Source organism: Stegodyphus dumicola, chromosome 4 (genome assembly GCF_044657685.1).
Source record: "Stegodyphus dumicola isolate Sdum_Otavi_A_Nest chromosome 4, ASM4465768v1".
In the NCBI taxonomy this organism is placed as follows: domain Eukaryota; kingdom Metazoa; phylum Arthropoda; class Arachnida; order Araneae; family Eresidae; genus Stegodyphus; species Stegodyphus dumicola.
Window position 1 is genome coordinate 158309500 of NC_140771.1, and position 17312 is coordinate 158326811.

The 17312-nt window shown below is 31.6% G+C and overlaps 1 protein-coding gene across 9 annotated transcripts in view; it reads right to left on the reverse strand.

The window, feature by feature from the left end:
- Window positions 1-16369, reverse strand: part of LOC118179562 (cytoplasmic dynein 2 light intermediate chain 1) — a 116409-nt gene extending 100040 nt beyond the window's left edge. Inside the window, exons 1-2 of one of the 9 annotated variants that reach the window (XM_085815659.1) lie at window positions 16252-16369; window positions 8430-8487 (exon numbers count right to left, since the gene is read on the reverse strand). Coding sequence is in view for 5 of the 9 variants with exons in the window: in XM_085815653.1 (XP_085671779.1) it covers window positions 8430-8437 (8 nt within the window). In the remaining 4 variants the exon portion in view is untranslated. The other 8 variants (XM_085815653.1, XM_085815660.1, XM_085815662.1 and 5 more) reach the window with 8 other exon arrangements.
- Window positions 16370-17312: the final 943 nt, after the last annotated feature.

The following is a 17312-nucleotide window of genomic DNA, read 5'->3' on the forward strand; positions in this document are numbered from 1 at the left end:
GTGTTTGTTTATTTAAATGACGTTCCCATCATTAACTTTTGCTAACTTTTTTTAGGATCCTAACGTGTTCAAAAATTCTAAAATATTCTAAAATACGTACTATGTAAATTATATCCTTATGTGTTACATGGATATGATTAATTGAATACAAACTCAACCAAAATACTTACATGTCTTTTTACTAATATTTCTAGTACAGTCAAAAGTCGTTAATTCGGACACCGAGAACCTGGAATGATCTATAATCCGGACAACACAGCTAAAAACTTTCTGCGCATGCGCCGCGTTGACACATGCACATAGGCATTTACGCGTGCGCGTAAGACCTTTACGACTGCGCATATGAAAAAAAACGTATTCTGTGAAAACGTATTCTGCGCTTGTGCACACGCATATGCGCAGAATACGTTTTCACGTACGCGTTTTATGTATAACAGACGGTATAAGCTAAAATTACCTAATTATCTATTTCAGTTAATGTTGATGATTACATTGTTCCTCTTCGAATTGGATCCGGCTTATTATTTTTTGCAGACTGTAAGAGCAATTTCATAAAAGTAAGCTTGAACTTTTGATTATGTCAAATAGAATTTCTGATATATATTTACTAATATGTAATTTGTATCTACAAAGCGAAAGTATGTTTTGAAATCTGAAATCTGTTTATCAATTTCACACTGCGGATTGGAAGTTGATGTGTCAGCACTATCCTTATCTTCAGGGCAGATGTTTTTATTTTATTTGGCTTATAATTCCTTACTAAGTGTAGTATTTCATCTCGATGTACTCCATCTTTGATATGATTTAAATCAAGTTCCTCGTCATTATAATTCGCTTCCGATAGTGAAGAAAGTGACCCAGAGGTTATTGAAAATGAAAACATTTCGATTGACAAATTAGTCGGTATTCTCAACACAGCAATTATAGGACTTTAACAGCGGAACTTTGTAACTAAACAAGAAATTATGTCTGTTTAATAGAATTAAAGAGAAAGTATTATCACATGAAACGAAGCAACTTACATTGAAAGAAATGTTTAATAAAGTAAACAAATAAATATTAAGCTTTTTCTTTTTATAAATTTTGATACCCTTTAGATCATAATTGTTCTTTATTTCATAAATTACGGTTTCATATTTTTAATTTTGTAATTTCTGCATGCCATCTTACCAGATTTAAACTGATGATCTATAATCCGGAAAAATCGATAATCCGGAATCGCAGAAGTCCCGACGAGTCCGGATTAACGACTTTTGACTGTAATTTTATTTTGATGAGAAACGGTACCAGGCTTCGATGATATAAGAGGACTGAAGGTCATTTGTGCTCTAAATTCATAAAGCATAATACATAATGCAGCCCATTAATGTGACAGTGGTAAGATTGCTTAACACTGATCCTTCAGCTGGGGTTCAAATCCCAGCAAACAAGTTGGTTCCAAGAGAATTTTCGTGATTTTCTTCATGTATAAAGTAAATGAGAGCCTGTTTCCCTTAAAAGTCCTCATCGAAGACATCCCTTCTCTTAGAGAGATAGACCACATGTGTTTTATCATGATACAAGTAATCTAAGAAGAAATGAGAGGAAATTGCAGTATATATATATTAGCTGGTCAAGGGATAGAACAATTATTAATAGATATAGCATAACATTTTTGAAATCATTTCTTGAGTACAAATGTCCGGGATTTCTAAATCCCCAAGAGTTCTTAAATGTTAAATAACTTCAGTGCCTTTATTGAATCTTAAAATTGGGTTGACTGAGTTGGATTTATTGAATCTTAAAATTTGCAATTTGATAGTAAAGATGAACCATCTACAGTAGTGCTTACAACAATTCTGAAAATTCTAAATTAGCGAATCCATGTGCGATGTGCATGATTAATTACACCAAACGTTTTTAATAATTAAATTATTAGTAATAATTAATGTAAAAACTCTAAAATTGGGGCAGGACTGTAAAAAACCTATAGATATTTATAAATACAAGAAGATTTGGCAGTTGAGGAAAATTCAAAAGTATACTAATTGTCATAAAAGATGAACAGAAAATAATTATAATCCATAAATGAATTTTTTTCTTTCTTTTTGTTTATTTTCACAAATTTTAAAAAGTGATATAAATCTAAAATTTTGTTAATTAGGGAAACTGCTATAAATTAAGCGTATAACAAATGAGTGTGAGAATGGTTTTGCATATCAAACTCAGACTGCAACACATTTCAACCAGTTTTAACCAGCCTCAGGCATTAAAAAGCTCCATAATTATGTTTTTCTCACTGTAAATGCACAAGTTTTAAATCTGTCATTAAATAACTTGGCATTTACAGCCCGAATATTGAAAATTATCATAATTAAGGATTTTGAATTTTTGCAATAATATATGTACAAAATAATGATAAACAATTGATTCAAGTCTTTCATACAAATACAATAATTTGAATGGAATGTAAAAGATTATTACTATAATATGTCGGAAAATTCATATTAAAATGTTATACAACCTTGAAAAACCAATATTATAATTTATAAGGCAGACATGTTAAATAAACTGAAATTATTAAATGACACAAAAATGCAAATATCATGAGACTTTTCTAATGCGACTACTAACGGCTTCAAGTGATTTGGGCCGCTTATTATATAGATGGTTGCATAAGAGAGGGTACAAAAGCCTGTTTATTTATGTTGTAGGAATAACTTTTAGAGTCGCCATGAGATTTTCTGTAATTATATATAAAACAGTTACAAATAATATGTCTTACTAAAATGATCAGACATATTTAGGCTTCTAAAATTATGTCAAAAGTTTAAAAAAGGAAATCTAACAGAAAAGTTGCTGAAATGGTTAATTTAAAATAGTTAAAACAGTTTATAATAAATAAAATGTTAATTAAAGCATCACAAGCTTCAGTATGAAAGTAGATTAGCATGATCATCAAAATCAGATTATTTAGGTTATGTCAAAGTGCCCTAAGATTATCTGCCGAGAGGATATGAATGCCTTCATGGAGGACTCTTCATAGTGTGGAGTTGATACAAAAATTATTTCATACGTCTGATAGAAACTGACTCATATTTATGTTACACATGGAGAAAACCACGAAAATTGCCTCATAAGCAGCTCATTTGCCATGGTTTGAACTACCAATATTTGTTGAACTACCAATATTCAATGATTTTTACCTCTCGGCTACTAGTGGTCGAAGGTCATCAAAGTTATTCTTTGAATTTTAAAGTTACCGATCTATGTTTTATTAAATGATTATTCATACTCAGATTTTTGGAACTTAGGGATAAGTTAAAAATTGGAATTCTGCATAACCAAGTTAAATAATTAAATTTATTTAATTTTCCGTTCTGATATGCTTTAGGCTCTGAATACAAAAAGCTCCCACGTATGATTTATTTGGGGCATAATTTAGAGATTAAAATGAATAAGTTTCTTTAATTTGGTTTGAATTATAACAAAGCTCACGAAAGCTATCTGCCTAAGAGAAGAGTTGTCTTTGTGGAGGGCTTCTAAGGAAAGCTTACTCGTAACCGTGTTATATGTGGGAAAAACCACGAAAAGCCACTTTTCTAAGAATCAAACCCAGGTCTAACTACCAGTATTCAGCAACTTAACCGCTCTGTTAGACAATCATCCACATTTCCGATTATTTTGGTCTTCGGTGGAGGTGGTCGTCTTAGAGAGATAATGTTCAGTACAAGTGCTTATTTCTACTCTGGGAAATTCTTTTGGAAGAGGTCGCCACAAGAGGGTTCCTTGTATATTAAATGTTTAAATCCAGATCACATGGTTATAGGATTTATTTTAATAAGATTTTAAAATTTTAATATAATTTTGAAATAAACCTCTTAATTTTTAATAACTATGATTTTCTTGTTTTCCTATTCAGCCTTAAATGCAAAATTAAACAATTGCTTCCTGTGAAAAAACATTACTTTTAATTAAAATCAAATGAAAAAAAAATATGCAACAATTAATTAGCTAAAAAATTGAGTACTATTCTTATTGCAAACTGTGACTTTAAATTGCATCTACAACTGTTTGTTATAACACTGTTTTATACCAAAGCTCAGATGAATTCATTTTCAATTATGCGACAATCCATGTTTCACTAAACCGCAGCTTAAGGCTATAACTACATGGGATGCGAGGGGTGCAATTACTAATGACCTGACAATGACACCCGCCTTCGCCCGCTGGACACCGCTCTATTTTTAACATAAGGAAGAAGCAGCAGCTCACACATCTTCTTGCAATCATTTTCAGAAGTTTCCGGTTATCTGAAGCTATGGTTGCTGTGATACAACTTTTATCTCCCAGCTTGGTGATTTTTCAAAACATGCCTTACATTTCCCATTGCAGAATAAGGGTGACTTATTTTCCTTTTCCTTATTTTCCGGTGCCATTCTTTTCATTTCTTTTTTTCCGGGTGACATTTTTTCCTACAACCTTCCAAACCAAATAGGCCCTCGGTATGTTGGTTGTTTGGAAGACAGGGTCCACTTGATCTAATTTGTGCATAAGAAAATAACAAGCAAAATGGAGTTGAAAGCTATTGCACTGAAGACTACACAGCAATTATCCCAGTCAGGACTGGTTGCATATACAGTCAAAAGTCGTTAATTTGGACACCCATAATCCAGAATAATCTATAATCCGGACCTCAAAGCTACAAACTTTCTGCGCATGTGTCGCGTTCACACATGCACACAGGCGTTTACGAGTGCGCATAAGACCTTTACGGCTGCGAATATGTGTGTGCGCATGCGCGTTTAATGTGTAACGGACGGTATAAGCTAAGCTAAAATTATCTAATTCAGTTAACGTTGCAGATTGCAACATCTTCCTTAATCTTCGAATTGGATCCGGCTTATTATTTTTTGCAGACTGTTTTTTGCAGCAATTTCATAAAAGTAAGCTTGAACTTTCGATTATGTCAAATAGAATTTCCGATATATATTTACTAATGTGTAATTTGTCTCTACAAAGCGAAAGTATGTTTTGAAATCCGAAATCTGTTTATCAATTTCACACCGTGGATTGGAAGTTGATCTGTCAGCACTATCCTTATCTTCAGGGCAGATGTTTTTATTTTATTTGGCTTATAATTCCTTACTAAGTGTAGTATTTCATCTCGATGTACTCCTTTGATATGATTTAAATCAAGTTCCTCGTCATTATAATTCGCTTCCGATAGTGAAGAAAGTGAGCCAGAGGTTATTGAAAACGAAAACATTTCGATTGACAAATTAGTCTGTATTCTCAACATAACAATTATAGGACTTGAACAGCGGAACTTTGTAACTAAACAAGAAATTGTGTCTGTTTAATAGAATTAAAGAGAAAGTATTATCACATGAAACAATGCAACTTACATTGAAAGAAATGTTTAATAAAGTAAACAAATAAATATTAAGCTTTTTCTTTTTGTAAATTTTGACACCCTTTAGATCATAATTGTTCTTTATTTCATAAATTACGGTTTCATATTTTTAATTTTGTAATTTCTGCGTGCCATCTTACCAGATTTAAACTGATGATCTATAATCCGGAAAAATCGATAATTCGGAATCGCCGAAGTCCCGACGACTCCGGATTAACGACTTTTGACTGTATATATATGGATACGACCTTTCACAAGATGGAAATGCAGAAGCTGGTGTCTTCTCTGACTTGCATTCTATTCGTCTCTAGGTTCCTTAACCATGCCATTTCATAGACTGTTAGAGGTCATTAGGTTGGCATCTCAACGACTGATTTCTAGGTGTGAGAGTTCTGAAAATGCTATGATTTTATCAGTTTCTAAGTCTGCAATTCAGGCTATCATCTCTTTGAAAACTGCTGATTCGCAAAGAATAAAATACTGTATGTCTAATTTAAATATATTGCAAACCTTATATAAAAAAGTTATTTTGCAGTGGGTTTCGGCTCACTGTGGAATATACGGTAATGAATAGGCTGATTTTTTAGCCAAAAAAGGATTCAAAATCCTACAGATTCTATGAAATCTTATACCTTATTCTACTATAGTGGGAGTAATAAAAGAATGCATAAATAATGACTTTTAATCCAAGCAAGTAGATCAAATTAAGGAAAAGCATTGGATGGAATCTCATTTAAAGGTTCCAGCTACCCCTAGATGAACTGCTGTTGCAACTTTTCGGTTGGAAACTGGACGTGACAGCTTTGCAGAACACTTATTTTGATTTAACATCTTTTTGTCTCCTAACTGTGTATTATGCAGGTGAGATACTGTTATGGATGCTTCTCATCTCAAAGAATGTCCTGAAGTGACTGGACATTTATATGATTGATACTGGCAGACCAGAGAGAGACTTCAACATCTCCAGTCTGTTTGACATGTGTTGTTTTTTGACATGTTGTAATTATGCATTCTGATCTTTTTCATGCTGTTTGTGTTGTGTGTGCTTCTCACACTCTAGTCAATGAATGTATGTTCAAGTGTTCCTCCTATAAATAATATATATACAGTCAAAAGTCTTTAATCCGGACTCGTCGGGACTTCGGTGATTCCGAATTATCGATTTTTCCGGATTATAGATCATCAGTTTAAATCTGGTAAGATGGCATGCAGAAATTATAAAATTAAAAATATGAAACCGTAATTTATAAAATAATGAGCAATTATGATCTAAAGGGTATCAAAATTTACAAAAAGAAAAAGCTTAATATTTATTTGTTTACTTTATTAAACATTTCTTTCAACGCGCGCATGCATAAAGCACACATTATGCACAGCCGAAATTAGAAAATTGCAACCAGAAAACTATTTGATTTTTTCATTTGTATTCGTGATATTTATAATGACGAGGAATTTGATTTAAATCATATCAAAGACGAAGTACATCGAGATGAAATACTACATTTAATAAGGAATTATAAGCTGAATAAAATAAAAACATCTGCCCTGAAGATAACAATAGTGTTGACAGATCAACTTCTAGTTCATTGCGCGCCGCAACGTTCCTTCTTTCCCCCCCCCACGCAGAGCAGCGTGAAATTGATAAACAGATTTTGGAACGGTTAGATAAACAAAAGATATGCCTTTATCCATTTTTTGGAGCAATTCCACTTTTTGTTTGATGGAAATCGAAACATACTTTCGTTTTTGTAGATCCTTTGGGAGCTCCAGCATCGGAAATTCTTTTTGACATAATCGAAAGTTCAAGCTTACTTTTATAAAATTGTTTTTACAGTCTGCAAAAAATAATAAGCCGGATCCAATTCGAAGATTAAGGAACAACGCAATCATCAACATTAACTGAAATAGACAATTAGATAATTTTAGCTTATACCGTCCGTTATACATTAAACGCGTATTCTGCGCTTGTGCACACGCAAATGCGCAGTCGTAAAGGTCTTACGCGCACGCTTAAATGCCTATTTGCATGCGTCAATGCGGCACATGCGCAGAAAGTTTTCAGCTTTGAGGTCAGGATTATAGATCATTCCGGATTATGGGTGTCCGAATTAACGACTTTTGACTGTATATATGTGTGTGTACAAATTCTTTTCCACAACATAAAATAAACAACCTTCTTTCTATAGTTTCAAAAAATCACATACTATCTATATACTATATATTGTATACTATATACACAAAGGCATATCCTTTGTTTCTCTAACCGTTCCGAAATCTTTTTATCAATTTCACGCTGCTCTGTGGGGGGAGGGAAACGTCGCGGCACGCAATGAACTGGAAATTGACCTGTCAGCACTATCCTTGTCTTCGGGGCAGATGTTTTTATTTTATTCGGCATATAATTCCTTACTAAATGTAGTATTTCATCTCGATGTACTCCATCTTTGATATGATTTAAATCAAATCCATCATCATAATAAATATCACGAATACACATCAAATAGTTTTCTGGTTGCAATTTTCTAATTTTGTCTATGCATAATGTATGCTTTACGCATGCGCGCGTTGAAAGAAATGTTTAATAAAGTAAACAAATAAATATTAAGCTTTTTTTTTTGTAAATTTTGATACCCTTTAGATCATAATTGCTCATTATTTTATAAATTACAGTTTCATATTTTTAATTTTATAATTTCTGCATGCCATCTTACCAGATTTAAACTGATGATCTATAATCCGGAAAAATCGATAATCCGGAATCACCGAAGTCCCTACGAGTCCGGATTAAAGACTTTTGACTGTATTACACTTTTCTCCTAACTAGAATCTGAGTGGTTCATATGAAGCAACTTTTACAAATGTAAACTAGCCTTTAGCTAATGCAAGCATTAATCGCATGGCAGACAATCTATAAAAGGGACAAAATACATATGTTCTATGAACATTTCCCATATGAACATTTTTTGAAGTTTTAATATTATGAATAGAATATCATTAGCTATAAATAACATATAAATAAATATGTATAACTTACGACATCATTTGTTGATTTATATTCCTTGTAACACATTAATTCAGTGCTGCTCAACCACCTAAATATAAAATGCATTTAACAGCTTAACTCAAAATTAATTACACAGAGATTTCAATAGCAAATGTAGGACAAACACACCAGTTTAAAAGATTTCAAAAATTAAAACACTAATATTAATATGACCACCTTCGTGCAATCAAATGACGTTTTATAAAAGAAAATGAATGCTGACATATAATTGGAGAGAATTATTTATTTTATAAGCCTTTATTATTACATACATATTTTACACTGTAGTTGGGTATTTATCTAAAAAAAAAAAGCAATAAATAAAATAACCGACTGGAGCTTTTTGTTTATTTTTTTATGTTGTGTTGGATATATTGTTGCTATTGTTTTAACCTTTCAGCACGCGCGCATGGGAAAAGTTTACGACAAATTCAGTTTTTAGTGCATATTTTTCGCATATCAAAGCTGATAACTATGAAGGTAATTTCTATTCTTCCTTTCTATCCTTCCCCACATCATGGAATGTGCCAACAGGAAATCATTCGACTCTTTTTTTTTTTTTTTTAGTCCAAAGGGGCTTTGTCCCTGAAGGACTATTGTTTTCGTTTTGCGTCATACTCATAAACGTCGGTTCACTTTTCAAACTGTTGCCACAAAATGTTAGAGTCCTGCATTATATTTGAAGAAATTAAATAATGAAAAATCTGCATAAATGATTGTCTATTTCTCGCATTGTGATAAAACAATGGTACATAGAGCCATCGAATTTTGAATGACGAAATCCTACTGCGAATATGGGCATCTGAAATCCCAAATTTGGAATTTGTTTTATTATAGATTTTATATTTTGTAAAACTTTAACGAATTTTTGATTTACAAACTCAATGCTTTAAAAGCGAGAAATGGCAACGTTATATAGAAAAAAAATACTTTTATCTCCAGCTCGCGAGACTGTGTATATCGGAAATTCTAAAGATATGCTTAATTTAACATTATTTTGCGATATTGCTCTTGAACTGAATTTTATGGTTTAAGTGCAAAGAACATGATATTTAATAAATAAAGGTAACACTCAAAACGTTAAAAAAATGCCCCTTTGGACGTAATTTAAAATCTGAAACATTTCAGCTTTTTTTTTTTTTTTAACTGGGCTTTTGTGCTACATGACAGCTTTTTCATAAAAGTTATGACACGCACGTGGTCGTGTTTTAAAATTCAGAAAAAATATTTTTTCTCAAATATTTTGTAATTTTGTGTTATTAAGTGCCGTGTATTATTTTAATTTGAGTACATTTGGCTCTGTAAATTTTATATCAGTTTTCATGGCAAAAAAATATGTACAACCAGCTGATTTTGCTCGGATACTTCAAGAATTATCTGATGAAGAAAGGGAAGACAAGGAAACATTTGGATGGGAGAACAATAGCGATTTCCATTCCTTGTTTTCTTTCCATTCCTTATTTTCTTTTATTTCTATTTTTCATAAATAAATAAAAACATTAAAGTTAGTTTAAAGTGCGTTTTTGTAACCAGTAAGAAGTAAATTTCCTTGCAGAAGTAAGTAATGCTAAACTTACTTTTTTTCCTACCAAGGTGCTTTCCTTTTTTATTGCTATACTTGCCTTTGATGAATATTAAAATTAGCTTCGATTTTAAAATATAATTATTAAATGATAAATTTAAAATTTTCTATAATGAAATACATCATTGCATTTCCATCTCACTAACATAAGAACTTAAAAATAATTTACTTATATTTGAATGTAATATCATTTCTATTTTGCAATAATAAGATTAATATTTTATTTCTTAACAAATTTATTATCAATATTCACTCATTTCTGCCGTTTTTTGTGCCAAAAACGGTAAAATAACGGATGTCATAAAAAATACGACGTGCGCATACTCATGTACGAGTAAAATTGCCAAGCGCGTGTGCTGGAAGGTTAAGAACAGATTTAAAACAATTGCTGTTCCTTTTAGCAATTTTGTGGCAGCTGCATTTCCGCAGAAATTTTATTGCACTTCCCTTCAGCAGAAGCAAATCCAGAAACATATACTTTAAAATTAAATCTAAGATAAAAATATCACAATTTGTGGAATTGGAACTTGGAATACAACAATAAAAAAAAATATAAAAATGGTAGTCTTGCTTGCTCAAACTAGATATTGTTATGCACATAGTTGATACAGTTTTGCACATTCTGAAAATTTTGGCAATTTCTACAAGATGGATGTGTTAATATGAACAAACCAAAATTATTTTATTATTTCAGAATTTCAATGAATCGGGTTGAAGTGGATTATTTGCTATGGAAAAGTAAATCAGTACTATTATCATATGAAGTAAATAACCTTCATGAAGGATATTCAGAGGGAAAAGGTCTATATTTACCTTATACACAAGGGGGGAAAAAACACGAAAACCTCATTCATTAATATAATTAACGAGTTCATTATATTAATGAACTCGTTCATTTTTTGGAATAACCACCTGAAGCAAATTATCAGTGTTTCACATTATTAGTCACTTGAACACTAGTTCCTCTAGGAAATCCCGTGATCTGGTAATTCATTTCATTCTTGAAATTATCTCTTTTGTACAATCTAACATATAATTTAATTTTAACATTATAGTTTATAAGAAACATACTTCTGTTCCATTCTGTGCCTAATTTTATTACTCATATAAATAAAACATGAATTATTTCTATTCATATATTTCCGGTACTTTTATGCTATCGGGACTGGATTCATAAATGTGGGAATGTATGTACATATGTGCATGTACATATATACGTACTGGAATCATAAATGTGGGAATGTATGTACATATGTGCATGTACATACATACATACTGGATTCATATATGTGGGAATGTATGTACATATGTACAGTTCCAATAACAGAAGAGTACCTATTTTCTTGCACCTTTACTGTTTTTCTTAATAGTTCTTACACTCATTTATTTGGCAGCTCTTGCAATAGGAGAGGTTTCTCTACTTTTGTTAATACTACAAAGTTTAGTTTTTTAAAAAATTTCTTCTTAGCAATACAAATAAAATTTTACAATTAAAAATAACTGCAATAATTTCACTATGATTTCAGTTCTTCTTAGCCCAGATTCTCCATAAATCTGGTCTTATTTATTCCTGATTTCAATTTATTAATAACTTTGAAATTCAGCCAGTCATGAACGTTCTTACATAAAGTGACCACACGTCCCGATTTTGGCGGGACAGTCCCACTTTTTGAAGGACTGTCCCGCCGATTTTAAAAAATGTCCCACTCTTTAGAAAACATCTGCATTTCTTATTTTAAATGTACAATAAAAATATATTAACTATTATAGTGAATATAAAAAAATAAAAAAAAAAAACCACATAACATGTAAGCAGAGTAAACTAAATTAAGTGATGTAATGAGTTAGATTTACTCAGTGGTGTTCTATCATTGTCATTACGTCTCATCATTGAATATGTTTTGTTAGCAGAGGAACAGCTAGCATTAGCGGAAGGGAGGGCTATTTGCTTTCCACACCATAAACCACAATCAAAGTTTCAGATCAATTGATTGTAGGTCACAAACAACCAAAACATTGTATGACAAAAAATTTGCACGCGCAAGGACAAAAACCGAAGCAATTATTTGCAATGTTTTTCACTATATTTGTTTCACAATTGAAGAAAGAATTAGATAAATGCACATTTATATCCATATATTATGATGCTTCCAACCACAAAGATTTAAAATTATTTCCCACAATTGTTAGACTTATATCCAGAAACAAGAATTAAAATTAGAATATTAGATTTTGTTTCATTGCTGGTAGAAACTTTTTTCCCTCAATGGCAGATTGTGAACAGTTACAGTTTTATAACATAGTCAATTAATCTATACTAAGGCCAGACGTGATGGTCTCTTTATTATGGAGGCACCTAATAGGTGGGCCACCATTACCTCCTATGAAGGGACGGACAGTTACAACCATGCCTTCTCCGGGATTCAAACCCAGGCCCTTCGGTATCACAGTCAGGCTCCCCTACCCACTATACAGTCTATGCGGCTGCCGGATCAAACTTCATAAATAATTTTTTATTGCCTATTGTGAGGCAATAATTTTATTGTTGAGACTAACGCATATTTTGGTAGAAGAGGCATCAATAACGTTTTTATGAAACGTAACGAATGTTTGAACCAAAAAATTATTTGAGTAGGTTGTGCAGCGCATATTCTACACAATACTATTCAAATGGCATTTGACTTACTTCCAGTGGATGCTGAAAATATTAGTTCAAAAATTTATTCGTATCTTTATATATATGTTGTGCATGTCGAAAGTTTGAAGGATTTTTTTGAAAGCGCAGAAATCGAATATAAAAGAATTATTGGTTACAGCAAAACATGATGGCTAGCTCTTTTACCAGCTGTAGAAAATATTTTTAAAAAAAATGAACCATTAAAATCATACTTTTATCACAAGATGAATGTCCAAGAATATTGCAGCTGTGTTTTTGAAAACGACACATCACAAATTTGTCTTCAGTTCATCCACAACCAACGGAGTCGTAGCTAGGGTTTTCAGCACCCAGGGACAACCGAAGATTTTGCGCCCCCTACTGCTTGCCAAGGATGGAAAACATTTAATTCTAAAATGTCGTAGCATCAGTTTGGCGCCCCTTGGATTCTGTGCCCGGGGACAGGTGCCCCCCTCTAGCTACACCCAACAACCAAGCTACATTATTTCACAATGCTGTGAAAATTATTGAAGGGGGCAAAATTTCAATTATGGAAGTGTCAAATGAAATCAATAATCTAAAAACAAAATTGCGATAAAGAATTGATAACGATTACATTGATTTATTTATTCGAAAGGACAACAATAGGTTGGAAGAACAAGGTGCCATATTAAACGACCTGATTTACTGAAAGAAGTGAGAAATTTTTATAACTTCTTGGAATACCTTGAAGAATGGACAGTTCAATTCGAGGATATTAAAAACTTTCATTAGGTGACATTAAAAAAGGAGATTTTATGGGAATATGTGGAAAAATCTTTTTAATATATTAGTAACCATTTTCCGAAAAATAATATTTGCAAAAATGATCTTTTTGATGAGGTGTCATTGGTAAAAAGATACGTTACTGATGAAAAAAACTAAATGTTGGTTGTCTGCAAATGTGGAAACAGACAAAAAATGGACGGAGTTATTCCTTCATTTTAAACAGAATAATATTCCTTATGAAAATATTTTGAAAACTGTAGAACACACGCTCTCCCTTCCAGAAACAAATGCAGCAACAGAACGTGTTTTTTCTAGTATCAATAAAATATGGACAATTGTAAAAAACACAGTTGAACATTAAAACTTTAAAATCTGTATTAAGCCTAAAATATAATTTGACCAATTCACGTGAGAAATTTCACATTTTAATAAATGATCCAAATCTATTTCAAAGTATTCACTCGGATAAAAAATATAACCGTGAAAGAAAATCATATTTTTTTTAAATACACTATTAAATTAATTAAAAAACATAATATAAATTGCTGTAGGAGAGTTGGTCGCCAAATTTTCGCCAAGTTACCATAATCTAAAGATCAACCACATAGTATCCAAATTATTGTTTTTTACAAATATTTTTATAGTTACCAATAGTTAATAATAAGTATATTTTTGTATATTTATGGACAAGTATATGAATGTATATAATAAAATATATTTTTTGAATTATTGGTCTGCTTTCATAACTAAATTATAATTCTCATTACATTCCATTTGTCCCACTTTGTCTCAATGAAAAATGAAAATGTGGTCACTTTATTCTTACATCATATTTGAATTTTAATTTTAATTTTTTTTTTTTTTTTTTTTTTTTTTTTTTTTTTTTTGTGCAGCATGACATACTTACAATTTAACATGAGAAAGAAGTTTTAAGAAAATGAACGCTGGGAAAAAAAAAGGGTGGAGAAAGGATATGTGTTCCATATAAACTGTTAGTCCCTAGCAATTCTTTCCATTTGCATACTTAACTTATCAGCAAACTTCAGAACTGGGTTCCCCTTTGATTAGCGACAATTTTTTTTAATTTTGCGGATGAAACCTCACTTCTGGTTACCATGATTATTTTAACTTCCTGATTTTATTTAAATGAAAATAGATTGATGTGTACATGAACAAATTTAAGGCAGTGTGCAATGCCTGTGAAAACAGATCGATATGTGCACATGGACACAGAGTTTGTGCAAGAGGTACCAAATCATATTTGAGCAAAGAATAATGTGGTGAGAACATTTTAAATTAAAAAAAATACATGTGCTATTCATCAGCCATGTGAAACTTACAGGGCAGTGCTCAATGCTACTCCACAGGTTTTATAATTAATGCATAATTTGACATGAAATCCCTATCCAAAAGAAGATACTATTTATAATGGTTTAAACCATGTAGAAATTTTTTAAGTGAAACTAAATCGATGCATACATGGACAAAGTTAAAGCAATATGCAATGCTAGTTTACGCTCTGATGCCTTTTTAAGAGAAAATAGATCAATGTGTACATGGACACCGAGTTTGTGCAAATCTTTGACTTTTTATTCTGGTTTTGTGTAGCGGCCATCATGAAATTTTACCTTTCTGGTGTCGATCTTGGTGTCCAAAAAGAATCGCCAAAAAAAAAACAAAGAGCACCCAATTGTAAATTTTTATCCAATTATTTTATATATATATGAAAGAAAAATCTGATTTGGACATCGTATAACCTCCTAATACACCTATTAAATTATAGACACTTTTTGCAGCACTTCATTTAAACTTGCTTCTACGATCCACCAATTCTTTAATATAATTATTATAATATAAATAATACTAATGACACTTATTATCAATATATAATCTAATTAATGTTAGAATTATTATTAATTAATGTTAAATTAATTACATAAACAATTAATACAATAATTTATTGTATAAACAATTTATATAAGAAGAGTTTGTTTTGGAAGACCAGCGTATAGCATAGCGGATAATTAACTACATTTGAAAGGATGTAGAATTTGACGTTAATAGTAGTAATATTAGCGTAAAAGAAAAATTTTTTAAATTACTAACGTTGTATTTTCTAATATTAATTGAATGACGGTTCTAGAAGCGGCAAATCACGTTTCTACTATTGCCATTGTCAAAAAGCAGCAGACAAACGATTTATATTAATGCAAATCCAATAAATAAAACACGCTTTAACATTTAAGTCTCCGGCTGAATTACAAAAACTGAATGATTCTATTGAAACTTGTTATGGCACTGCTGATGCAATAAAGAAACAGACATGCACTAGATGTTGTAGCAGATCCTTATATAAAATTTCAACATTTTACGATTAATCGTTTTGGAGTTATGTGAGATACATATGTACACACATCACCTCGAAACTAGTCAAAATGTATATTTCCATTGAAAACTGAAATTTTTCCCTATTCCAGTACTTCCTACCCTTCGTACCAGGAAGTAAAAATATCTTTAAAAACATTTAAGAGCAAAGTTTTAAATAGTTTACTATAAAAATAAATCATTATTTACTGGACTGACATAAAAAATTATGCTGAACACTGATATTGTTAGATACTGTTGCGTCCTCACGCCTAAACGATAAGCATTATTTAAAAGAAATTAAGATTGCAGGTTTCTTTAAATAAAAACATAAAGATCTAATTCATCTAGCCATCACTATATTCGCATTCAACGATCGTTTATCATAATAGCACAAGACATTTCATCATAATTGCGCTTTTAATCACATTTGAAAATTCTACCTAAATAAAATTGCTTCTCTACCGAAGTGAAAAATCATTCAAGCAAGTGCCGCCATTTGGCGACACAGGCAGTTGGAATAAAGTTTTGAATTCATTAAAAATATCGGGAGAAGTTACTTCAAAGCTGGCAAAAAACAGGGAAAATTATTGGGAAAGCATTTCAGCTGCTTTTAGAATAGTCGATAGCACTTCAGCAGAAGTTTATGCTTTTTTCTGTTTCTGAGTAACTTTAAAAATTTTTTGGATTATACTAATCCAGTTAAAATTAAGGCAATTATTTTCATTTATTTAGACAATTATTTTCAGTTCCGATGTATTCTGAACTTTTCTGATATTTCAGAAATTCGATTATTAGTTTTCTTCGACAATTTCGGAAATTGCTTTTATACGTAGGACATCAGTCATAATCACATTAACGTGATGTCTTTACAGAGTACACCAAGAAGGTTAGAACAGACCTCCTGGGGGGCTGTGTGATCACCGAGGCAAGCGGCAGCACGATCGCTGCGCTCCGTAAAAGAGTGAAAATTTTTCCTTTCCTCTTGGTGATTATCAATTAAATTTCTTTGAAAAATGTTTATTTTTCCCCTACAAAACCTATATCATTCCAATGAATTTCGGCTCCGATGGTGACGAGAATAAAACAGCGGACAATGTAAGGATATACTCCAAAAGCCGGGAATTTTAAAATAAGTACTTTTCTTTCATCTAAACTAAATCAAATTTCTATAAATAAGTGCCTTTAAATCAATAAATCTTAATTTTTCATCAGTTTAAAGCATTAAAAAATACTTGAAATTGCCATTGCTTGTGGCTTCCTTTGTGTATCAACTCGAAACAGACGCCAACGTTATCAGTTCACGTCTGTCAACACTTACAAAGCCCTTAAGGAATCTCGAGAGAGGGAAAATTTGGGGATGAGAGCGATAATTTGGGCATCGCGCTATTTCCCTCTCGGATCTTCTGGATTCTCTTTTCTTTCTAGATCGCTTGAATATAGTTTCGCCTTTAAATAATATTATACCTCACCGATTTTTTTTCTCATACTGTTCTTTGCTATC